At 50.5% G+C, this 25,869-nt stretch overlaps 1 protein-coding gene, 1 non-coding gene and 1 pseudogene across 2 annotated transcripts; 1 reads left to right on the forward strand and 2 right to left on the reverse strand.

Moving 5' to 3' along the window:
• The window catches only part of LOC149345692 (uncharacterized), a 94,440-nt pseudogene extending 70,918 nt beyond the window's left edge, over window positions 1-23,522 (forward strand).
• Window positions 20,150-20,223, reverse strand: TRNAP-GGG (transfer RNA proline (anticodon GGG)). Its single transcript has one exon. It is a non-coding gene; the product is annotated as a tRNA-Pro (tRNA).
• Window positions 23,523-23,607: 85 nt separating the features above from the next.
• LOC149345694 (uncharacterized) lies at window positions 23,608-24,534 on the reverse strand. The gene has a single exon (XM_089541180.1). It carries the CDS (start codon window positions 24,532-24,534, stop codon window positions 23,608-23,610), a length of 927 nt encoding a protein of 308 aa, XP_089397306.1.
• Between the last annotated feature and the right edge of the window lie 1,335 nt (window positions 24,535-25,869).

Raw genomic sequence — 25,869 nt, forward strand, 5'->3', positions numbered from 1 at the left:
CAATTTGGCTTGTAAACTTAATACCGCGAGTCGTCTCAGTGGATCTGTGTTTTTTTCCGCTAAAACCCACAAGCCTGGAATACCTTTCCGTGTAATCGCATATGAGAGAGAGTCATGGCAGAAATTTTTCGCGATTTTTCTTAGAGACAAGTTAAAATTGCTAACCGTCGATGACCCATTTGTGATCGATGGCTCAAAAAAGGTTATAGATTTTTTAAGTATTAAACATGACCGCAACCTAAACGCCTTCTCGGTCGACATCAAAGATTTATATTATTCTTTACCGCACAGAGAACTGCTGTCTTGCATTGAAGAAGCTATCGACACCTTCGGAGCCGTGAATTTTCAGAACGAAGTAGGCCTTTCCATCGGTGATTTTCTACGACTTGTGAAATTTTATCTGAATTCTTCCTATGTTACGTCAGGTGAACATGCATATATACAAAAACAAGCTGTCTGCATAGGCTCTTGCGTAGCACCTATCCTAAGCGAACTCTTCCTTGCTAGATACGATAGGATGTTGAATGACAGGATCGCTGATACGTGCGTAGTAAAAATTTTTCGTTACGTGGATGACTATCTCGTCCTTTTGAATTGCAGCCACGAAGCATTTAACCCTATGGTATCCGAAATTCTTTCTATGTTTGGCCAATGTATTCCTCTGGCTTTGACGCATGAAACACCGCATGAATGCTCAATCAAATTTCTGGACTTGCGACTGCATTTCTCTAACCAGCATACCTGCTGGTCCTATCATCCCAGGGGTAAAAAACCTATTCTGCCTTTTATGTCTGCCCATACAAAACTCGTTAAGAGAGGGATAGTAAGACTTTGCTTTCAAAATGCGCTTCAGAAGTCCTGTGAACATCATTTCCAGGATAGTTTCAGCAACCAGGTCGAGCGCCTGTCAACCGCCGGATATCCCCTGAACGTTCTGGTGTCCGTGGCCGGGTCCGTCGCCAAGAAACAAGGACGACATGACGCGCAGGAGGCGTCCAACAGGGAGAATAGAAGAGTGGTCGTAATACCCTACATTCATGATGTCAGCCACCGCCTCAAAAACGTCGCGAAACGTTCAGGGGTTGACGTTGTCTTTTCAGCGCCAAACAAGCTTTCCGCCCTATGCCCGAAGGTGAACAAACCTCTGATCGCCCGTGGGTGTTGGCAGACTCATTCGGAACAACTCGTCCCCTGCAAAACCGGCGTCGTCTACTCTCTGCCCGTATCCTGTGGGAAGAGATACATTGGCCAAACAGGCAGGTGCCTCAACATTAGGCTTCAAGAGCACAGGAATAATGTAGACAATATTGCAATTTCTGGGCACCTTGCCAAGCACTGCAAAAAGTGCAAACGTAAAGATGATGATCCGGACGAACCTGTTACCCAGATTTCAATCGCTGCACAATTTTTGCCAGAGGACGGGATAGGATATCCAGGGAAATCGTAGAAGCATTCGAAATCCACAACGCAAAGGAACAATGTGTGAGTGCACCCTCCCTGTGCCTGTCGCAAAAAGAATTGGACTTTCTTAGGGGCAGGGTAAATGTTTAATCCTGTTCTTAAATGCCCCTCTCTGTCTTTTTTGTTAATCACCTTGTGCCGCGATTTTAGTCCCGTTTTTCACCGTTAGTTTAACGCTGTTTTTTTCCTTTTGGCTATGTGCATATCCGTTTTCATCGTTTTCATCGCTTTTACTTCCGTCCCGGCCTCTTACACCGTGGTTTTATCGCTTTTTGTCTTTCTTTCGGCTTTTTCACCTTTTTATCGTTTTTACCCTTGGACGTGACTACACTGTTTCGGTGATTGTGCAGGATCGCCTTGGACACACCCCCCTCTTTGTACTTTATATATGTGTCCTGCATCGAAATAAAATTTCAGTTGTTAGTCAGCGCCCGTGTCTGTGTCTTCTTCCTTCGTGTTTTCTTCCCGTTCCTTGCGCTGTTATTCCATCATTGTTAATTCGGCCCGCTTTATCTTTTTCAATGTTTTGTTCATCTTCGCTCAGATTTGATCATTTACACATTGCCCGGTTTATCGTATTGTCACGTTGTGGTGACGGCAATCCAGCAGTCAGAAAGACAGCAACAAAACTTGCAAACGGAGCCCTTTATTTGGGCTGACTTGCGCCCGCAAAAGAACTGAATCACTCGGCGGCGGCTCGACAACTTCAGAGGTCGATTTCATATAGTTCCCCTATGGTACACCTCATGAAAGTTCACCCACGGTTGGTTCCTCCGCGCCCCCTTTTTTTTCGTTTTCCTCCTTTCCTGAACTAAGAGCACGGGCCTCCGATCTTCCTACGGGCTGAAAAGACCAGCAGTATGCCACGCTTTCTCGCAAAGTTCTTCAAATTGTGGGCTAATTGTGCACATACAGCACCACCGCCCGCCTCACTTCTCCTCGGGGGTCATATGCCCGAGCTCTCATTGCATTACTCCTCATTTTCTGCATGAGGCTTTCGGCGATCTCCTGCACGAGTGAACGAGGGATTCCAGCTAAAACCAGCCTGTCCAACTGATTTTCAAAGCTCAACTTCATCTTTTGAGTGCATCGTTTCCTTACTAAGCGGAGATGAAAGGCAACGTGAAGGAATCCTGCTTGTTTATAATTTTGAATTTGAGGAGCCGAATGGCGGAAGCCTTTTTTTTTGAACACGTGGCTTAACACCAGCACACTCAATTCGTTCAGAACTAAATGTTCAGATCTAGAAACTTTAAAAAGCTATCCTCAGAGGCTTCACACGTAAAGTACAAGCCGTGTCGTCTACATATGGATAAAACAATGCCCACAACTTCCTAAATATAATCGTAAAGTACCGAACTAAAATGAAGTCTGCCAAAAGAAACTAGAAAGAACGACGAAAGGCGGGGGTGCTTTGGTGGTTTTTAGTGCATTGGCATGACTGTTGGTAAATGCCACTCTGTGATCGCAATGTTATGAGAAAAAAAAATAGTTTCAAGCGCGCTAGAATTGCCTAATCGTGTGCTTGAATTGGTTTGAAAAGGCACTGAAGCTGTGGGCTACTATCGGATTATGCATGTAGTCAGCACACTTCGGTATAATATCATGCCAATGCTAACAGGCAGCAGCCCTTGTGTTGCTTACATGGCACTTCTCGTCAAGTAAACCATCTTCATGAAGTGCTGTGCATGCCCACTGCTACATCTGTCCTTTCATGGCAGAGGTGCAGCCTTCATTTAACACCTTGCCATTTGGCCAACCTATTATTTTTTTTAATTTTGGTTGTTGGAAAATGTGCAGCTGGTAACACTGATGGGTACAGCAAAGATGTTTCTAACAAGACTCTTCAGAGTACCAGGTCCTTGCCAAGTTACCGACATTGTTGCGAATTGTGAAATGTTGATTTGCCTTGTACTTCAATTTTCATAGGATAAGTAAGGTAGGAGATGAATTCACATAAGCAAGATAGGAGATGAGTTCACATAGAGGCTAACATTCATTAAAAAGAAAGATATATTCAGGAATGCTAACGAAGTAAACCCTTAAAAACTGTAGACTGAGCTTATTTTCTGTTGCTTCCAAGGTGTTCACTCTCTTAGTTGGTGACAAAATCAGAGCGGGGTTTGTTACCTCACCAAAAGAAGGATACAGGGTGGGTCTTGACATTTACTTATTATACGCGGCCGCTAGGGCATACACTAAGGGAATTACGTGCCAATAATAAGCACAATAAACACAAAATTACAAGACAAGCTTACCGGAGGAAAATAAAAACATGAATTCCAAATAAGACACATTACTTTACAATACTAACAAATGCGTCGCACAAAAAGCCAGAAAAAGGTAAATGAGAAACACAGAAATCACGACCAATGCACTGTTTGAGATGGGATTTCGGAAGTTACTAGCTACTGCTGCTTGACGGAACAGCGTTCAAGTCGACGCCCGTTCACGCCACCAGAACAGGAGTGCCGTCAAGTCAATGAGTTTGGTGATGGGAGGAAGATTACGAGGCGGTTTATATTTCAATTTTTACAAGCGTAAGAGCAAACGGGAGAGTCTCTCGGCCATGCTCAATGCCGCGTTGTGTAGGGCTCTCATTCCCTAGTGTCCCTAGGAATAGGACGGCCTCGCCCAGGAGGGAGTGGCCTGAACGTTCACTTTCGCGCGCCACCTCACACTTTGTCTCACTTGTCGACGCTCCTCTGTCACGCGTGGAGGGTGGAGGGGATGTCAAGTGGCTCAACAAGCACGTGGCTGCGTGCGTCATCATCATCATCATCAGCCTGACTACGCCCGCTGCAGGGCAAAGGCCTCTCCCATGTCTCTCCAATCAACTCTGGCCTTCGCCAGTTGTGGCCACCGTATTCCTGCAAATTTCTTAATATCATCCGTCCACCTTACTTTCCGCCGCCCCCTGCTACGATTGCCTTCTCCTGGAATTCACTCCGTTACCCTTAAAGATCAGCGTTTATCTTGCCTTCTCATTACATGCCCTGCCCAAGCCCACTTTTTCCTCTTGATTTCGACTAGGATGTCATTAACCCCCCTTGTTTGTTCCCTCACCCACTCCGCCCGCTTCCGATCTCCTAACGTTACACCTATCATTTTTCTGGCCATAGCTCGCTGCGTTGTCCTTATCTTACGCTGAACCCTCTTTGTTAGACTCCACGTTTCTGCCTCATAGGTGATACCGGTAAGGAACAGCTGTTGTATACTTTTCTATTGGGGGATATTGGTAAACTGCCATTCATGATCTGAGAGAACCTGCCATATGCGCTCCACCCCACGTCTTGCCGCAACCTGTGCATAACAATACCTGACTCGTGGTGCAGGCATGCAGGAGGGCAACACCGGAAACAGGACCTTCTTCACCAGACCTTATCACGTCGAATGGGGGAGATAACGCCCGACTGCTCGCTGTGGTGGCTCTCGGCACATGAGGCGGCACAGGAAATTGGGCGCTTTGGTACCCCAAACTTCGGCCCGACGCTCCTCGGCACGAGTCGATAACGGCCGCTCTCCGACGTAGCAAAGTTCGTCGATTGAAGCCAGATGAGAACCGGGCCCTCTCCTGGTGGCCCATTGCGGCAGGCATGGGAACAATTGTCGCCGAGTAGACAGCAGGTACTCGGAGCCACCGAGGAGAGACATGAGTGCTGGCTGCTTCCAAGCGGGCCCGCTGACGCCGATCTCAACAGCACAAGGTAAATCAGTGATATTTAAAATGCTTAACTTTTATTGGAGTGATCTATGGTAGCGAGATACGTAAATGATTTGAATAGGTACATCCTCGCACTGTTTCATTGTGCGAGACACTGGTCATGAGTTGAAGCCTTTCCACTTCTTTTTCCCACAGCTATTTCAGCGCAGCAGCCATTTCGAGGCTTTGCAAAGCGTGTTTTGTGGGCTTCCACCCGATCTGCCTTGTATAGCCTGAACTGCACATTTTTTGAGAACGCTGGCCCAACAGTGTGTTCCATGGCATCTCTGAAGCTAGGATACAAAAAACACAGCTCGATGACCTTCATTTGCAGGTCTTCTGCATACCGTGCAATAGACAAAGCCGTTGGTCTCTCAGTGATTTTCCACAGTCGCGTACAAGAGCAAAAAACACGGACAAAGAAGGACTTCGACAACACGAGCGCTTACTTCCAACTGAAGATTTATTGGCACACAAGCACATTAAATACACCTTGCTGCATGACGTCAAGCTGACAGCACTGCCGACATCAAATTGCCGCACACAAAAAACATTGTTTCCTTCTTAGTCAATGAGACAGATGTTGCGCTGACGCAGGGTGGACCCACTTTTCTAATCAAATGTGCCTCTATTATTTCTCTAACATCCTGACACTTATGCTTGGCCACTGTCTTACATGCGCTGAAGACACGTTTGCATGGTTTCTTATTCTTTTCAGCACAATCATGACAATGTTCAGAAAGGTTACCGTCTCTATAAGCGTAGAAAGTTGGGCTAGTTGGTTGGTGGTACTATTGTGATACATTCCAGCGACTAAAAAGACACGGACGAAGGTAGACGACGGCGTTCGTCCTGTCTCGTCTACCTTCGTCCGTGTCTTTTTAGCCGCTGGAATGTATCACACCGTCTCTATAATTGGCTACCTTCCTCCTGTGCTCCAGCAATCTTTCTTTTTTTTATTTGATACCTCAAAGGCCCCTTGGTATGGGGCATTACATGAGGGATGGGCATGACAGTTAAACAACTATGGTCTTCATAGCGTTCTTAAAATGTATGGCGTTGATGTGACGCACGGCGTCCTGTGGTAGATCATTCCAGTCCCGGGATGACGTGACGAAAAAAGATTGGGAATGAGCGGTAGTTCTTGCGGTGGGGGCGTAGACGGCCTTATGGTGGTTAATACGGCTTGAGAGGCGATAAGCAGGTGATGTGGCTGATTCTCCTAAAGATGAATGGTAAAACATGTGAAAGAGGCACAATCGAGAAATTTTTCGTCGCGTTTCAAGGCTGGGTAAGTTAGCTCTAGATTTTAAGGCAGACACACTAGTGTAGTACGAATAGTCAGAATAAATAAAGCGGGGGAGGGCGCTGCAAGCAGCCGTCTCGAACAGACGCACGTTCGCATCACTCCGACTTTTTGAAGCTTTTTGGCCCGGACGTTTTTGGGCTAGGCTCCCAAAAATGAATGGGCCACCCCCGTCGTGTTCCTCGTCACCTGTGGACGACGGTTTCAACGCTTCCGCGTCAACGACTACCCCAGGAAACCATCCGGATGCATCGGATACGCCTACCGCCGAAGCCGCCAACATGGCTTCGCAGCAGCCTCGGCATGACGCCGCGGTAACATCGTTTTGCAGCGGCACAGATAACGCGGCCCAACCTAACGCCGTGCTCGGCGCCGACGAAAGCATGGCAGATGACGAAGCCATTCAAGTGGTTGCGACGATACCTGTTTCCAACCCATTCTCTGTTCTTTCCACGGAAAACAAGCCGGGAAGCGCCCCTTCCGAGGTAGGATCTTGCACTTTTCCGTTTTCGAAATTTGCCAAGCAACCTAGGATGTGGTCAGGCACCTCGCAGATGGCTCAAGAAAGCACTCGCTTTGAGAACAAACGACACGGCGCAAAACATGCCCACTCTCAGATAGCTATAAATGCTCGCTTCACGGATGCGCATTATCGATCGCTAGGCTGTGCCTCAGCGTCCATAGTCACCCCTATGGGCAGAATCGATCACTTGGCTGATAATGAACATACTGAAGAAGATGATTGGCAGCCTGTTAGGCGAAAGAACAAGGCCGCAGCCGCCGATCCAATCAGTGTTAAATGCACTGTCATAATTAAGCTAACCTCACCTGGACAACTACGGACACTCCCCGCACACTGGCTGCACGAAGCTGTTGCTAATGAGCTTCGGAAAATTCATTTTCACTCTGGCTTTCAAGTACGGCCTCTTGAACGAAGCAATCAGTTTGCTGTCGACATATCGCATATGCATGCCAGAGACCATCTGATTGGACTGCAGTCTCTCCTTATTTCTGGAAAGGAGACACCTATCCAAGCTTATGAAACCATACGCCCCGGCTGTATCGATCGCTTCATGCAGAGACGCGACACATCAGTAGCTAGGCCAGAAAAGACGCCCGGTCCTTTATTGCGCATAGATTTATAGCTGCGGCTGCAGCGAGGGAAAGGGAAAGGAAGAAGGGGCGTTGACATGTTATCAGGCCGCTTGCTTGATAGCCACATCTGATACACCGGCCAGATCCGCGGGGTCATTTATCGTGCCAACGGGTTAACAAGCGAACAGCTCATGGCAAACCTCACGTGCTACTCGTGCAGGATAATAACCGCCAGGCCTATGGGCAAGAACGGAGCAGCTCTAATCACGTTTGAGGGCCCCAGACTTCCTCGAAAAATTTATCTGTACAGCATACTCCTTCCGGTGACACCTTATCACCCGAAGTCTATCATATGTGAGACCTGTCACAAAATCGGACACAGGGCAATTTCGTGTCCACTAGTCGACCAACGTCGATGCTCGTACTGCGGTCGCCTTGCACATGGAAACCTCGAGGTTTGTCCGACGGAACCACTATGCCGCAATTGCAGAGGTCCCCACGTAGCCACGGACCCAAAGTGCCCTGCTCGGCGGCAGGCCACAAAAACCTTGAGGAATGGCGTTTTCCGTCGTATCCGAGTATCGCGACGAAAAGAACGCAAACAACAAGCCGAGATTCTACGTGGTAACCAAACGGTGTCGACGACGGCGCCCAAGAGCCCTGTCAGTACACAGCAATCAGCCTCGGAGTCAATTGTGCTTGTTAATCAGGACTTCCCTCCACTACAAAGTCAGCCGAAGCAGAAGACACGAGACAGCGAACATAAATCTAAACGGCAAGGCGCGCACAAGCCCTCCACACAATCTGAGAGCAATAGTGAAAGGAATGCCACCTCATCTCTAGCCGCAGTTTTTGAGCATACCGCGACGGTACCAAAGCAAGCGCGCATTCATCGGGTTTACGCTGAAACACTCCGTGATACGCAACGCGGCGCGCAAACGAATCTTGCAAAAGACAGTTCGCGTACGCTACACTTAGATGAAAACCAGCTCACGCGCATTATCGAACTGGTCACTGCCGAGGTGATCAAGCGTATGCTCCCACTCTTGGGAATGTCACAGGTTTCTCCGAATCAAGAGCCCGAAATTGGGCACACATCATCTTCACTTCCGCGTACCTTTCAGTTTAATAATGGCAGGAATTAGCGCGAAACCACATGACATTTTTGCTTCGGACTCTCCTATATGGTTCTTGCAATGGAACTGCCGGGGAATCCGTCGCAAACAAGCGGAACTTCAGAGGAGACTGTCCATTACGCCAACGCCTCCTCTAGCTGTCCTGCTTCAGGAGACTGGCATTAATAAGCCCAATCTAATAGGGTACAAACCTTACTGCACCCCTTCCATAGAGCACCGGCGTCCCGGGCCAGGATCGCGATCTGCGCCTCCAATGGCCAATGGGCAGGCATGCGTTCTTGTTCTGTCGCGCACGGCCCACACTGAACTAGATACTTCCGCGTGGTGCACGCAGACGCAGGAGGTAGCGGGAGTACGCCTTAGCTTAGATGGCGACCAACAAGCCTTAGTTTTTTCAATCTATGCGCGATCATTCGGTACTACGACATATCGAGTAGATATGTCTTTTGTAGAACACTTCTTAAGGATGTATCCCCAGGATCGTGTTGTAGTTGGGGGTGATTTTAACGCCATGCACAGCAGCTGGGGATATCATCACTCAGATGCTAGGGGAAGGAACCTTTGGCAGCAAATTGTCAGAGCGAAACTGAACATAGCCAACGACCTCACGCTACCTACTCGCCTTGGCCAGCACAAAGGTCAACAAGACACTTCCCCAGACTTGACACTAGTGTCTCATCCCAGTGAGATCCTATGGTCGAGGGCTGATGATGTCATTGGCAGTGATCATTATCCCGTGGTGGTCTCATGGGCTCCTCGAGGGCGAAAGTCATTACAGCGGCAACAACGCCGTCGAATAGAGGAGCACGTCTCATGGGACGATTTTCGTAGAATGCTCGGTACGGTGAACGCTCCAACAGGGTTAGACGAGCTCATTAGTCAGATCAGCGATGCCAAGAAGAAAGCTACAACGAAGCTTTCAGTCAAGTTTGATGCCCCAAAGCCAGATTCCCACCTTTTGAATCTGTGGAATCGTAGGCTTCGGGCTCTCAAGGCGTATCGCCGATCAGTCCGGACACCCCATCGGAGGCGTGCTCTCACTCGCATCAGTCAAGAAGTTGAGAAGTATACTCTGCAGCTCGCTCTCCAAGACTGGCAGCTGCTGTGCCACTCACTCAATGGAGCAGCTAACTTATCGAAGGCCTGGCACATATTTCGAGCTATCCTTGGACGCAAGAAGCCAATTTCCCCTGCCCAATGCATGGCCTTGAAATTGAATGTCTCCCCGGCGAAGTTAGCTATGCAAGCAGGGAAGGTATTTTTTCCCCAACCTGAAAATGCAGATGTCTTGCCTGCGGACCCCGTATCAGGTACATCAAACGATTACGACTCTCCCTTCACATTAGACGAACTGGAGGCAGCTCTGTATGACTCCAATCACAATAGCGCCCCAGGGCCGGATGATATACGCTACTCAACACTTCTGAACCTTCCCAAGTCACATAAAGTTGCCCTCTTGAAAGAGGGCAACTGGGCCTGGGCCCAGTTGCCCAACGGCCCAAGTACTGGGCCAACGGTGATCTTCCTCTTGCCTGGAAGAAGTCAGTGGTAATACCAATTCCAAAACCTGGCAAGCCAAGTCGAACATTACAAGACCTCAGGCCAATATCGCTGACGTCCAACCTTTGTAAGGTCATGGAACGTATGGCTCTAAGAAGACTTGAATGGTACTTAGACAAGTACAACGTCCTGTCTCCTATGCAAGTAGGTTTTCGTCGAGGGCTCTGTGCCCAAGACATTCTCAGAAGGCTTTATAACGACGTTCTCGCATACCCTAGCAGCGCACAGCTCCGAGTGGTTGTTGGGGTAGACGTCAAAAAGGCGTTTGATTCCGTGCCCCACTCGACCATACTTCGCCGGCTACAGGAAGTGGGGATAGGCGGCAACCTTTACCGCTTCGTGAAAGCCTTTCTTGCAGAAAGAACTTTCTCAGTAATGGTTGGAGATACTCAGGGTGAATGGCAACGTAACCAAACAGGTGTCCCCCAAGGCGCTGTCATATCACCGGCTCTTTTTAACATTGCTATGTCAGGTCTCCCGCCAATGCTGTCGTCGATTCCCGGTCTTAATTTTGCCGTGTATGCGGACGATATAACGTTGTGGACTAATTCAGGGTCCCCTGCAGAGCAAGAACTAGCCCTACAAACAGGCCTTAATGCCGTCCATGAATACATCAAGAAGTGTGGAATGGAAGCCTCTCCCGAAAAAACCGAGTATGTGGTTGTCTTAAATGGTTCGCGGGTACGAGCCGAGGCCGAACGCAAACTTATCTCTCTTCTTTTAGGGCACTCAGTAATCTGCCGGAAAGAAACAATCCGTATACTCGGCATGCTTATTGACGAGCATGGAGGAGCCAAAAGCTGGCTTCATAACACGATGCGTAGCTGTCATCAGGCTTTACACCTTATGCGCCGCGTCTCTGCGCGTGGATGGGGAATCAAGGAGGTGGGGGGGGGGGGGGGGCTCCGTCAGATTACCCTGGCACTCATAACATCAAAAATCATGTACGCATATTCGTACATGCGGCTTAACGCAACCCAACGCCTTCAGCTTGAGCGAATCAATCGCAAGGCGATGCGCCTGGTTACTGGTCTGCCGCAGTACTGCCCAGTAGTGAACCTACACGCATGCAGCAAAATCAATGCCCTACAGGATCTGGCAGAGCAGCAATCGTTAGCCCAGCGAGTCCGTCTCTCCACAACGGCGGCTGGCCGACAGATCCTGCGGGCATTAGGCTACAACGTTGACAGCTTAGAGCCACTTTCGTCCGCTGCCCCGCCATGGGAATTGATCGACTTAGTGGATGGTATGCCATTACCAAAGAATATGAGTTCGGCTAATCCTCAAAGGCGCAAAGCTGCCGCCAAACGGCACGAGAAGACATCATACAAGTTAGCCCAGGAAGGAGCCATCCAACTATACACAGACGCCGCTCAGTTTCAACATTGCGCCGCTATAGCTTGTCACGATTCTGTGTCAGATACCTCTGTAGTTCAACGGCTTTCCGAGGAACACACTGTCACCAATCTCGAACTCATGGCCATACGACTTGCCATTACTCGAATAGTAGAAAGACAAGATCCGGCTCCTTGCATCTACCATGTTTACACAGATTCACAAGCAGCGTACACCGCCTGCCGCGCAGGGGGAGCTGACTATGCCGTTCTCAACACTATTCGAACCGAAGCCCGTCGCCTGCGAGAGGAGGGCTACACTGTCATTATCAAATGGATTCCTGCACACGAAGGAATCACTGGAAACGAAAAGGCACACCAGGCAGCGCGCGCAGCAGCTCTTTCCGCACCTTTACCTGGATCCACATTCGTTTCCGCTTCTTGGCCCCCTGATGACGTTGCGCACCCGTCGTCGCCCCATATGGATAGGGCGGAGACATGGCATCGCGCACAACGCTATCGTCGCAGCATACTCCAGCACTTGGCCAACCCTGAGCAACTATATCGCCGTCCACATAGCGCATTAAGGAGAGTGGAGGCAGTGCTCCTTCGCCGAGCCCAGACTGGCCAGCTTCTATCACCAGCGAAGTTGCACCTCATAAACCCGCGCTCATATCCGACTCCTCAGTTCCCGACGTGCCCTGCCAGAGGCACGGCCGAACATCTCCTGTGGAGCTGCCCTACCTTTGACGCAGTACGGGAAAGAGCACTCAAGTCCCTGGGCGGGCTTCGACCTGGAACCCTGCAGGAACCCTGCAGGAATGGGTCGATCCGCCATCGCACATCGGGCCATCAGACGCACTCCGCCTCTGGCGAACTTTTTTTTCCTACTTCAAGGAAGATGAAGGGCCAGGCCATCACTTCGCGGAGCCGACCTCGGGACGACACTACCTCGAGGAAGAAGCGGACACCGGTCCCCAACCCGCACTCCGACCTTCACCCCCACCCCCATCCTCACCCCCACCCTTACCCACTCCCCCACCCCAACCTCCATGAAGCACCTTAGTTCTGCCGCAAGGTATCGGCCTACTAAATGCAGAAATAAAGACGTTTAAAAAAAAATAAAAAAAATAAAGCGGATAGCTCGATGTTGTATTTTTTTCTAAGGTTAAAGAGAGGTTAGACTGGTGAGGATCCCATATTGCCGAAGCATATTCTAGTTTAGGACGGACAAAAGTTATGTATGCTAATGATTTGATGGATGGGGTGGCAAATCGTAGATTGCGCCGTATGAAACCAAGGGTACGATTAGCTTCGTTAGCGATGTTCGTGATATGAGATGACCATGTTAGGTTTTGCGTTACAGTAATACCCAAGTACTTACAGGAAGAGACGGACGATACTTCTGAACCGAAAAGAGTGTATTTAGAAGGAGTATGCATCTGCCGACAATGGAATGAGATTAAACTTGTTTTGGAAATATTGTTACGTTGCCCGAAAGGCTAGTCACAAGCAAGGGCGACCGGAGCGCAGAGCGAACAACACAGGAGGCACCGAACAATAGCGCGCGCACACCAGTCAGGCACTTCCTTCTCATCGTCTTCTGTGAATATCCGTTGCATGGCCCCCCGTCCTAAAAAACACCGTCACGGTGTACTGGATGACGTCGAGCGGCAGGGCGAGAGGTAGGGTTTCAGGCGAGAGACGTGGACGATATCACGTTGAAGGTGGCGGGAGGAAGCGGGCTGGAAGGCTGGAGCGATCTCGTAAGTGACAGCAGTTACCTGGCGCAGGACACGGTACGGGCCAACATAACGGGACAGAAGTTTTTCGGAGATTATGAGAACAGAAGTAACTGCGCAAAAGGACGGGACAAGAGAAAGAGAACCACACGGGACAAACGCAGACTGACAACTGATTTATTCCACCTACTCCTCTTTCCTTCAGCAGCAAAGCGCATGCGCACCAACCACGAAAACAAAAAACAGAAGCGACACTCATCTCGTGGAATCAAGGAACTCGAACTCCTTGCGGTACAGGTGTACTGAAGCATCGCTAATGCACTTATCAGGCCCTAACCTCGCGATTTCCAAGGCCTCGATAATTTCTCGTTCTTTCTTATCCCTCGAGCGTCCGATAATCTTAGTCCTATCGAAAAGCGGATTACAATCTCTGTCATCATGCTTGCAAGTGTGGCAATGCTTAGGCAGATGCTGCCCCCTTGAATCTTCTAAGGAATTTGCGTGCTCTAATAATCTAATGTTGACGCAGCGGCCAGTTTGCCCTATGTAGAACCTACCACAACTCAGGGGAATCTGGTAAATTACAGATAGAATGCCCTTTTAGAGCCATTGTTACAGAAACTGGATCCTGGCAAGCTGTGGTCAGTCGCTACCTTCAGCGCCATCTGGGAAGTCTGGCACCCGACGATCCGTACAAGGTCAGCAGCTCAGACCGAGTGGCCGAAATGTTAGGGGATAGCCTCTGCGATGTTAACTCGGGCTTCTCGGTTGACATCGAAGAGTTGTTCTACTCCCTTCCCCACGATGACCTGTTCCGTGCAGTCCGGAACTGTATCGAACGTTCTGGTGCTGTGTCTTTCCAGAATGCGTGCGGTATTTCTGTTGAAGGGTTTTTGGAATTGCTTAAGGTTTATCTTACTTCAACGATTGTGAGTTTTCAGGAAGAATTTTACGTGCAGAAACGAGGAATTTGCATCGGGTCATGTGTAGCCCCAGTTTTATCGGAAATCCTTTTAGCTGAAATTGACCGCTCGCTATCGCGGGTAATATCTGACGATCGTATCGTTCGAGTTTTCCGATACGTGGATGACTTTTTAATCCTTTTAAATATTGACCACAACGACGACTTGGCCCAGGTGGCAATGGAGGTTTTAGCATCTTTTAAGTTAGCCTTTCCGAGTTTTAATTTTACCATTGAACTTCCTGAAAACTCTTGCTTGCAATTCTTAGATTTAAAATTATTTTTTAACGATCCTGACCACCTCTGCTGGGCGTACATGCCTAGGTCGAAAAAGGCACTCTTACCCTTTAACTCGTGCCATTCGAAGCTGGTCAAGAGGGGTATTGTATCAACTTGCCTCAGGGCTTCATTAGCCAAGTCCTGTCCACATAAAGTTCAGATTAGCTTTGAGGCTCAGGTTGATCGCCTTAGGTCTGCTGGTTTTCCGCTGGCCCTTCTTCAGGCTGTCGCTGAGTCCCTGTTGAAGTCTTTCCGCCCAAACTCAAAACCTCTGGGGGCGGATGCACAGGAGAGGCGGAAGTATGAAGTTATGCCCTATGTTCACAGGGTCTCGCACGGCCTCAAGAGAGTCGCCGGAAAATTCGGCGTTGACGTCATTTTTTCTGCACCTTGCAAGTTGTCGCGTTTGTGCAATTTGGCGAGAAAAGATAAGCAAAAGAAGGTTGAGTGTGGCATTAACCACAGGAATAAGTTCGTCCAGTGTACATGCAATGTAATTTACCAGATTCCCCTGAGTTGTGGTAGGTTCTACATAGGGCAAACTGGCCGCTGCGTCAACATTAGATTATTAGAGCACGCAAATTCCTTAGAAGATTCAAGGGGGCAGCATCTGCCTAAGCATTGTCACACTTGCAAGCATGATGACAGAGATTGTAATCCGCTTTTCGATAGGACTAAGATTATCGGACGCTCGAGGGATAAGAAAGAACGAGAAATTATCGAGGCCTTGGAAATCGCGAGGTTAGGGCCTGATAAGTGCATTAGCGATGCTTCAGTACACCTGTACCGCAAGGAGTTCGAGTTCCTTGATTCCACGAGATGAGTGTCGCTTCTGTTTTTTGTTTTCGTGGTTGGTGCGCATGCGCTTTGCTGCTGAAGGAAAGAGGAGCAGGTGGAATAAATCAGTTGTCAGTCTGCGTTTGTCCCGTGTGGTTCTCTTTCTCTTGTCCCGTCCTTTTGCGCAGTTACTTTTGTTCTCATAATGTCGTACCAACTAGCCCCTCACCGCACTCTTCTAGATTTTTCGGAGAGGCCGACGCGGCGAGATGGGGACCAAAGCAAGACGAGGGAGCCAGGAGAGAAAGAGACTGTGCGGTGACGGCGGTTGTAGAACTCCTGCTGGGAGGCCTGCGAGGCGAGAAGTCGGAAGCGTGCAAGTTGACGAGCGTAGTCAGCACGGGCAATGGCGTCTTGGGCGTATTCAGAGGACGGAGCAGCAGGAGTAGGCAGCAGCGTGTCCAAAGGCAATTGGGGCTCGCGGCCGTATAAAAGGTAAAAAGGGGAGTAACCGGCTGTATCATGGCGGGAGGAGTTGTATGCGAATGTAACATACGGGAGAGCGAGGTCCCAGTCGCGGTGGTCGGGGGAAACGTACATAGCGAGCATATCGGTCAGAGTGCGGTTGAGACGCTCAGTAAGTCCGTTTGTCTGCGGGTGATAGGCGGTGGTGAGCTTGTGCTTGGTAGAGCAGGACTGAAGAATGTCGTAGACAACCTTGGACAGAAAGCAGCGGCCGCGGTCGGTAAGAAGTTGGCGGGGAGCACCATGGTGCAATATGAGGTCGTATAGCAAAAAGTCCGCAACATCTGTAGCTGTACTGGTTGGCAGTGCCCGCGTGATCGCATAACGGGTGGCGTAGTCCGTGGCAACTGCAACCCATCTGTTGCCGGAGGTGGACTCTGGAAACGGACCCAGAAGATCCAAGCCGACGCGATGGAAAGGTTCTGGGGGCACATCAATAGGTTGAAGTGTGCCAGCTGGGAGAGTAGCAGGGCGTTTCCGGCGCTGACACTCATCGTAGGCTGCAACATAGCGGCGTACGGAGCGGAACAGGCCGGGCCAAAAGAAGCGACGTCGCGCACGGTCGTATGTACGCGATACACCCAAGTGGCCAGCAGTGGGGAGATCATGGAGTTCATGAAGGATAGCAGGACGAAGGTGCTTGAGGACAACGAGTAGAAGGTTGGGGCCATCCGGATTGAGGCTGCGGCGATACAAGATTCCGTCAGAGAGCACAAAGCGCCGCATCGAGGGATCAGACGGAGTGGAATTGAGGCGGTCGATAATTGATCTCGAATCGTCATCGCGGCGCTGTTCTTCGCCCATGTTGGCAAGGACAGAGATAGAAAACAGGTCGGCTTCGGTGGCAGTGCCAAACAAGTCACACTGGCCAATGGGGTAACGTGAGAGGCAGTCGGCATCTTGGTGTAACCTGCCAGACTTGTAAGTCACGGTGTAATCATACTCTTGCAGACGCAATGCCCATCTCCCAAGCCGCCCTGTAGGGTCCTTCAGAGAGGAGAGCCAGCATAGCGCATGGTGGTCGGTTTTAACCGTAAAAGGGCGGCCGTATAAATAAGGACGGAATTTGCCAACTGCCCAGACAAGGGCTAAGCACTCACGTTCTGTTATGGAGTAATTGCGCTCGGGCGCAGAAAGAAGGCGGCTGGCATAGGCGATGACACGGTCCTGACCGGATTGTCGCTGAGAGAGCACACGCCGATGCCGTAGCCACTGGCGTCAGTACGGACTTCGGTGGGGGCCGCAACATCAAAGTGCGCCAAAACTGGTGTGGTGGTCAGCTTGGCGATCAAAGTGGAGAAGGCTCGTTCTTGGTCAGGTCCCCAGACGAAGGTGGCGTCTTTCTTCAATAGGTCGGTAAGGGGACGGGCGAGGTCGGCGAAGCCCTGAATGAATCGACGGAAGTACGAGCAGAGCCCCAAGAAGCTTCGGACGTCGTGGCAAGATCGGGGAAGGGGAAAGTCTTTCACGGCCCGGATCTTATCGGGATCAGGGTGAACCCCCTGGAAATCAACGATATGGCCCAAAATAGTGATCTGACGTCTCGCGAAACTGCACTTCGAGGAGTTAAGCTGTAGGCCGGCACGACGAAAGAGGGAAAGAATCTGGGAAAGGTCTTCGAGGTGGGATGAAAATGTAGGCGAAAATACAACGACGTCGTCCAGATAACACAGACAAGTGGTCCACTTAAATCCCTGCAAAAGGGCGTCCATCATGCGCTCAAATGTGGCTGGCGCGTTGCATAGGCCAAAAGGCATTACTTTGAACTGATATAGCCCATCAGGGGTCACAAAAGCGGTTTTCTCACGGTCCTTCTCATCGACGGCAATTTGCCAGTAGCCGGAACGAAGATCTATGGAGGAGAAGAATTTGGCTCCGTGTAGGCAGTCAAGGGCGTCGTCAATACGCGGCAGGGGATAGACGTCTTTTTTAGTGATCTTATTGAGGTGTCGATAATCTATGCAAAACCGCCATGAGCCGTCCTTTTTCTTCACTAGTACCACTGGAGAGGCCCAGGGACTGTGGGATGGTTCGATTATGTTCTTGGAAAGCATTTTTGAGACCTCGTTGTTTATGACCTTGCGCTCGGCGTGGGAGACACGGTAGGGCCTGCGGCGAATGGGAGGGGCATCGCCGGTGTCAATGCGGTGCGTCACAGCGAGAGTTTGGCCCAGTGAGGTGTTGTAGACGTCAAAAATGTCGGAGAACGACTGGAGAAGGTCACGAAGCTGAGAAGTTTGGGCGGGGCGGAGTTCGGTGGGCATCATGGTCGTGAATGCGTCCGAGGACAGCGGAGTGGACCGCGGTGGGTCTGGTGGGTCGCGATCAGGAGAGGCATATAATGTAGCCACATGGCACTGGGCGAGTGGGGACAACGTAGCGACGCACATGCCGGCTGGAAGCAGCTGCGAGGAGAAGCCGAAGTTCAAGAAAGGTAGAGACAGGTTGTTGACTGTGACGGTGGCGATGGTATGGGGCAGGACAACACTGCGGGACAGTGCGAGGTCAAGGACTGGCGCAACGATGTAGTCACCATCGGGAACAGGGCGAGAAGGTGTGAGGGAAACGAAAGATAAGGCTTGAGGGGGCAGGTGGGCATAGTCGGGGCAGGTCAACCGGAGCGACGAGTCGATGGGGTCAGGATCGAGTTGGGGAAGCTCAAGGTGAAGGACACCCTGCGAGCAGTCAATGAGGGCAGAATGATCCGAGAAAAAGTCTAAACCGAGAATGAGGTCATGGGCGCAGGTGGTAAGGACGGTGAACTGAACCGGCGTACTGTGGTCACCGATTGTCACGCGAGCGGTGCACAGTCCCTCGACAGCAGGCATGGCACCATCCCGGACGCGCACACAGGACGTTGCAGGCGTAAGGACTTTGCGTAGGCGACGGCGGAGGGCAGCACTCATCACGGAAATATGGGCACCGGTGTCAATAAGGGCTTGCACAGGAACACCGTCAACTGCAACGTCTAGCAGATTGGGTCGAGTCGTCAGTAGAGGGTTTGAGGTCCGGGTCGTTGATGCAGCGTCACCTCCGGTAGCTGCATCACTTAGTTTTCCCGATGAGAGGGGCGGTAGGACGCAGCAGTCGAAACACGAGGCGACTGCGGTGAGCGTGAGCGGCGGGCTAGCGGCGAAGGCGAACGGGAGGACTGTCGTGGAGGTTGATCGGCGGCCTCAGACGTAACAATATCATTGATCCTACTTCTGTTTGTAAGACAACACAGGAGGCACCGAACAATAGCGCGCGCACACCAGTCAGGCACTTCCTTCTCATCGTCTTCTGTGAATATCCGTTGCAATATTGAGAGACACTAACCAACGTTCGCACCAAGTTTGGATTCGGTTAAGATCTTGTTGAAGAATGCCAGCGTCAGTACTTGTTGTATCCCTTACCGTTGGGGAACTGCCCGGCCCGACTACGCCGGAGCAGCCGGAGCACCACCACGTCAAGCATTCGCCACGTACTTCGACCAACTCCTTTATTCACAGTTCATGATGAATATATATACAGATGTACGAGTCAGCTGACCATATAGGGCGCGTGCCTAGCGCCACCTAGTTTATACAAACATAACTACAGAATACAATACCACATTATTCCCCCCTCAAAGAGAGTTAGTAACTAACACTGGAAAAACACAATAAATACTCAATGTCTTTGATAGTCTTTAAACCACACCGGTGGTCTTCTTTGTCTCGTCGAATGCCTCAGTCCTGGAACGTCCCTTCCAACTGGCGTCTGAACAGATGGCTGCTGAGGTGGGTCGTGGTTCTCCTGCTGTGGTTCGCCAAGTGGTTTTGCTGTTTCAGGCGAACAACTTTTCGGAACTGTACGGTTTGGTTTATGGGGTTTAACGTCCCAAAGCGACTAAGGCTATGAGAGACGCCGTAGTGGAGGGCTCCGGAAATTTCGACCACCTGGGGTTCTTTAACGTGCACTGACATCGCACAGTACACGGGTCTCTAGAATTTCTCCTCCAAAGAAATTCTAGCCGCCGCTGCCGGGATCGAACCCGCGTCTTTTGGGTCAGCAGCCGAGCACCATAGCCGCTGAGCCACCGCGGCGGCTTTCGGAACTGTAGGTGGTGTAACTGGTTGGGGGCAAGGTACCAGCCGACTCCGATTCCATGTGCGGCCATCATTGAGCTTGCAGGTATCTTGACCAATAAGGGAGTAATTACTCATTGACGTCCACCCGAGCGCAGCCATACGGCTACAAAGGAAAGCTATACAGCTTTCTCAGAAACTTCGTAGTTAAAGAAAAATTCGTCCTGGTCCGGGGTTCGAACCCGGGACCACCGCTACCCCGGAGCAGTCGCTCTACCAATTGAGCTAACCGGGACGGCAAGCTTATGGTAGGGCGAGAGCGAATTGATCAATAACTCGAAGTGGGAACAGTGTTGACCAAATGTTTTAGGGGAATCCCCCAAGGTGGAGTAGATTTCTAATAAGGGAGTAATTACTCATTGACGTCCACCCGAGCGCAGCCATACGGCTACAAAGGAAAGCTATACAGCTTTCTCAGAAACTTCGTAGTTAAAGAAAAATTCGTCCTGGTCCGGGGTTCGAACCCGGGACCACCGCTACACCGGAGCAGTCGCTCTACCAATTGAGCTAACCGGGACGGCAAGCTTATGGTAGGGCGAGAGCGAATTGATCAATAACTCGAAGTGGGAACAGTGTTGACCAAATGTTTTAGGGGAATCCCCCAAGGTGGAGTAGATTTCTAATAAGGGAGTAATTACTCATTGACGTCCACCCGAGCGCAGCCATACGGCTACAAAGGAAAGCTATACAGCTTTCTCAGAAACTTCGTAGTTAAAGAAAAATTCGTCCTGGTCCGAGTGTAGCCGTATGGCTGCGCTCGGGTGGACGTCAATGAGTAATTACTCCCTTATTAGAAATCTACTCCACCTTGGGGGATTCCCCTAAAACATTTGGTCAACACTGGTCCCACTTCGAGTTATTGATCAATTCGCTCTCGCCCTACCATAAGCTTGCCGTCCCGGTTAGCTCAATTGGTAGAGCGACTGCTCCGGTGTAGCGGTGGTCCCGGGTTCGAACCCCGGACCAGGACGAATTTTTCTTTAACTACGAAGTTTCTGAGAAAGCTGTATAGCTTTCCTTTGTAGCCGTATGGCTGCGCTCGGGTGGACGTCAATGAGTAATTACTCCCTTATTAGAAATCTACTCCACCTTGGGGGATTCCCCTAAAACATTTGGTCAACACTGTTCCCACTTCGAGTTATTGATCAATTCGCTCTCGCCCTACCATAAGCTTGCCGTCCCGGTTAGCTCAATTGGTAGAGCGACTGCTCCGGTGTAGCGGTGGTCCCGGGTTCGAACCCCGGACCAGGACGAATTTTTCTTTAACTACGAAGTTTCTGAGAAAGCTGTATAGCTTTCCTTTGTAGCCGTATGGCTGCGCTCGGGTGGACGTCAATGAGTAATTACTCCCTTATTAGAAATCTACTCCACCTTGGGGGATTCCCCTAAAACATTTGGTCAACACTGTTCCCACTTCGAGTTATTGATCAATTCGCTCTCGCCCTACCATAAGCTTGCCGTCCCGGTTAGCTCAATTGGTAGAGCGACTGCTCCGGTGTAGCGGTGGTCCCGGGTTCGAACCCCGGACCAGGACGAATTTTTCTTTAACTACGAAGTTTCTGAGAAAGCTGTATAGCTTTCCTTTGTAGCCGTATGGCTGCGCTCGGGTGGACGTCAATGAGTAATTACTCCCTTATTAGAAATCTACTCCACCTTGGGGGATTCCCCTAAAACATTTGGTCAACACTGTTCCCACTTCGAGTTATTGATCAATTCGCTCTCGCCCTACCATAAGCTTGCCGTCCCGGTTAGCTCAATTGGAAGAGCGACTGCTCCGGTGTAGCGGTGGTCCCGGGTTCGAACCCCGGACCAGGACGAATTTTTCTTTAACTACGAAGTTTCTGAGAAAGCTGTATAGCTTTCCTTTGTAGCCGTATGGCTGCGCTCGGGTGGACGTCAATGAGTAATTACTCCCTTATTAGAAATCTACTCCACCTTGGGGGATTCCCCTAAAACATTTGGTCAACACTGTTCCCACTTCGAGTTATTGATCAATTCGCTCTCGCCCTACCATAAGCTTGCCGTCCCGGTTAGCTCAATTGGTAGAGCGACTGCTCCGGTGTAGCGGTGGTCCCGGGTTCGAACCCCGGACCAGGACGAATTTTTCTTTAACTACGAAGTTTCTGAGAAAGCTGTATAGCTTTCCTTTGTAGCCGTATGGCTGCGCTCGGGTGGACGTCAATGAGTAATTACTCCCTTATTAGAAATCTACTCCACCTTGGGGGATTCCCCTAAAACATTTGGTCAACACTGTTCCCACTTCGAGTTATTGATCAATTCGCTCTCGCCCTACCATAAGCTTGCCGTCCCGGTTAGCTCAATTGGTAGAGCGACTGCTCCGGTGTAGCGGTGGTCCCGGGTTCGAACCCCGGACCAGGACGAATTTTTCTTTAACTACGAAGTTTCTGAGAAAGCTGTATAGCTTTCCTTTGTAGCCGTATGGCTGCGCTCGGGTGGACGTCAATGAGTAATTACTCCCTTATTAGAAATCTACTCCACCTTGGGGGATTCCCCTAAAACATTTGGTCAGGTATCTTGACCACATTGGTCCACAATGGTGAATGGACTTGAGTAGCTCAAAGCGCCCTTAGGCACGTGACCAGGCAACTTGACTCTCACCGGTTGACCTGTTGTTAATGGAGAGTGCTTCGCAGTTCGTCGACGGTCAGTGCAAGTCTTACTCGCTTGTTGCTTTTGTGCTCCTCTGCTGCGGATGGACTTCATCGCTGCCTGCGGATCTTGAAAAAACTCTTTACCTGGCGCTCTTACAAGATCAAGTTTTGTTCTGGGATGACGGCCGTGAAGAAGGACGGAAGGCTTCACTCCTGTGGTCGCATGCGGTGTGAAACGGTAGACTCCAAGGTATTCGGTGATAGCTTCCTTCAAAGGCCGGTGTTCTTGTGTGCAGACTTGAACGTACTCCTTGAGTACTCGATTAAACCTCTCTATCTGCCCGTTAGCTTGCGGATGATAGACTGCCGAATACGAATGAGCGATGCCACGTTCTTTGAGAAAACTGTCAAACTCCAAGGCTGTAAACTGAGCACCATGATCACTCACAATCTCGTCTGGATATCCTTCCCTGCTGAAGATACTTCGCAGAAAGGAGATGACTGTTGCAGTTGTCACCTTTGCTGAGAAACAAACCTCAGGCCACTTGCTGTAGTAATCGATGGCTGTAATGGCAAAACGGCAATCTGCCGGCACTTCGGAAAAAGGGCCCACAATATCGATGCCTAGCTTCTGCCACCATGGTGCAGATGGGAATGCAACTGGCTGCAGAGGTGGTGTCACGGGTTTTGCAGAAAACTGGCAAAATTGTTCAGGGCCAAGGCCTACTGGCGCTTGCGTAATATGGGTGCATTGCAATGACGTACCGCTGATGCGCAGACGCAGCGTTTCGACAGCGTCGATGCTGAGAATGTCAGTACCGTCCTTGACGACGTAGAAGAGAATGTCGGCCTGCCGATTCTGGAAGATGACTGGAGCCGTGAAACACCCTCGGTGGTTATTCTGCGGCGAGAGAAATCGTAGAGTGACGCTGATGTTGGCTGCAAAGGGAAGCGTTTCAACCTTGAATACGTGGCGTTCGACAGAATGGAGACAGCAGAGCCCGTGTCTACGAGGAAACGTATAGGAACATCTTGTACGAGGACTTCTGTGTGTATCCCTCCTTTGCACTGCCGGTCGAGAAGCAACACGTTGAGATCGCCGGATGCACTGAAGGTGTCGACTTCTCGGACAGCAAGGGCCCTTTCGTCAGGCATGCCGCTTCTACAGACACGCTGAAAATGTCCTCGTTTGCCACATTTGCTGCATGTTTTACCCCGCCCCTTGCATGTCTTGGAATCTGCAAGATGCCCTGAAGACCCGTAACGGAAACAGGACTTTTGCTGCTGCGGAGGCGGTAACCCCGCTTCTGAACGGCATGGCGTCCGATGTTTTTCGACCTTTTGAACGCTCGCAGCCGATGACTGCAGCTCAAGTGAGTATTTCGTGGCTTCTTCGATACTGTTTGCAACAGCCAGTGCACGTTCAAAAGTGAGCAAGTGCCTTCAAGCAGTAAGCGTTCTTGAAGAACAGGGTTGCACGTTTTCGCTACAAGTTGGTCACGAATAAAATCGTCAGCCTGCTTACCGAAGTCGCAACTTAATGCTAGCTCACGCAACGCCGTGACGAACGCTGTTGCAGTCTCCCCGGGCAGTTGGGTGCGTTGTCCGAACCGATGCCGCTGCACGACGACGTTCGTTTTAGAAGTGAAGTAAGCGTCCAACGTAGCCACAGCTGCATCGTACTCGTCGCTCGTACCGCTTCCTTCCTTTCCTTCTGTAGGCGGCGTCGACGATTTCTCCTCCGGCAACGCGTAGTACAAGCGTTGTCCTTCCACACCCAAACAGTGTAGCAGCAAAGCTTTACGGCGCTCAGGTGGGTGAGCGTCGCTTCCGGACGCCAGGAGATTGTTCTTGAAAAGGCGGTGCCACTGCGTCCAAGGAATGGCGGGCTTCCCGGGAATCGGCAGGAACTCGGGTGGTTGATGCAGGCTCATTGCTTCCGCGCTCGGTTATTTCACCACTCGTCACCAACTGTTGTATCCCTTACCGCTGGGGAACTGCCCGGCCCGACTGCGCCGGAGCAGCCGGAGCACCACCACGTCAAGCACCCGCCACGTACTTCGACCGACTCCCTTATTCACAGTTCATGATGAATATATATACAAATGTACGAGTCAGCTGACCAGATAGGGCTAAAGTCACTGGAACTCTGAAAGTACCGCAACCAGCGGGCGGCGCGCGGGCAACATTGGGGTGTTGTTGCCAGAGGTGGTCCAGCGCGGCGTGCGCGTCGTCTGCTGGGCGAAGAAAGTCTCCCTTGCGGCCGCCTTGTTTATCGCTTTTGCGCACAAAATTAATCAATGAACGTATTCATGATTGAGAGCTCGCGTCGTCTGCTGGGCGAAGAAAGTCTCCCTTGCGGCCGCCTTGTTTATCGCTTTTGCGCACAAAATTAATCAATGAGCGTATTCATGATTGAGAGCTTAGATGAGGTGAGGGTTTCGAAAACCTTGAAAGCGTCGCACGACAGCTGCGCAGCCTCTCGTACTCTTTAGCCCACGGGTGCGAGCTAACAAAGCAAGAAGCAGGTTTGTCCTATCGCTTCCGTGCGAGGTTCGCAAATGCATGTTTTCGGGACCCGGAAAAATTTAAAGCCGGCAGGCTGCGTACATATTAGCGGGATATAGCAAAACGGTTAGTAAATCGGTTCACTTGGAAGTCTGATGCGTATAAAACGTTATCTTTACGCTTACTGTTTCCTGCCGCCTGTCCTTCCCTCCGTGTGGTCAATCGCCGGTCGGAGGCTTGTGGGAGGTAGTTGGGCGACCACAAGGTAGACGAGGGGGCCAACGCTCTAACTATGCGGCCAGATAGCATGCGGACGCGCTGCGGCTGTATTTCGATGGAGACAAAAACTCCCGTGTGCAGTGCGATGTAAGTACGCGTTAAATAACTCCAGGTGGCATAAATTCCCCCACTGCGCTCCACTTCGGCACCCCTCATAGCTAACATGTCACTTCAGGACGTTAAACTCCGCAATTTATTATTTTTTATTTAAGCCTCATTAGCCAATATTGATGACCAGCAGGGAAAAAAATCTCGTAAAGCAACCTCTCCGAAGACATTTATAGCTGTCAGACTCACACAAACACAGACACACGGCGCACAGAGACACGCACACGCACGCACACAGACACACGTGGTGCACAAAGACACGCGCGCACGCACATACGCACGCAGACACACGCACTGACAGAGATACGCATACACCGACATACGCGGTGCACAAAGACACGCGCGCGCACAGATAAGCACGCAGACACGCGCAC

This window comes from Amblyomma mixtum, chromosome 4 (genome assembly GCF_055824585.1).
Source record: "Amblyomma mixtum isolate Tamu chromosome 4, ASM5582458v1, whole genome shotgun sequence".
NCBI lineage: Eukaryota > Metazoa > Arthropoda > Arachnida > Ixodida > Ixodidae > Amblyomma > Amblyomma mixtum.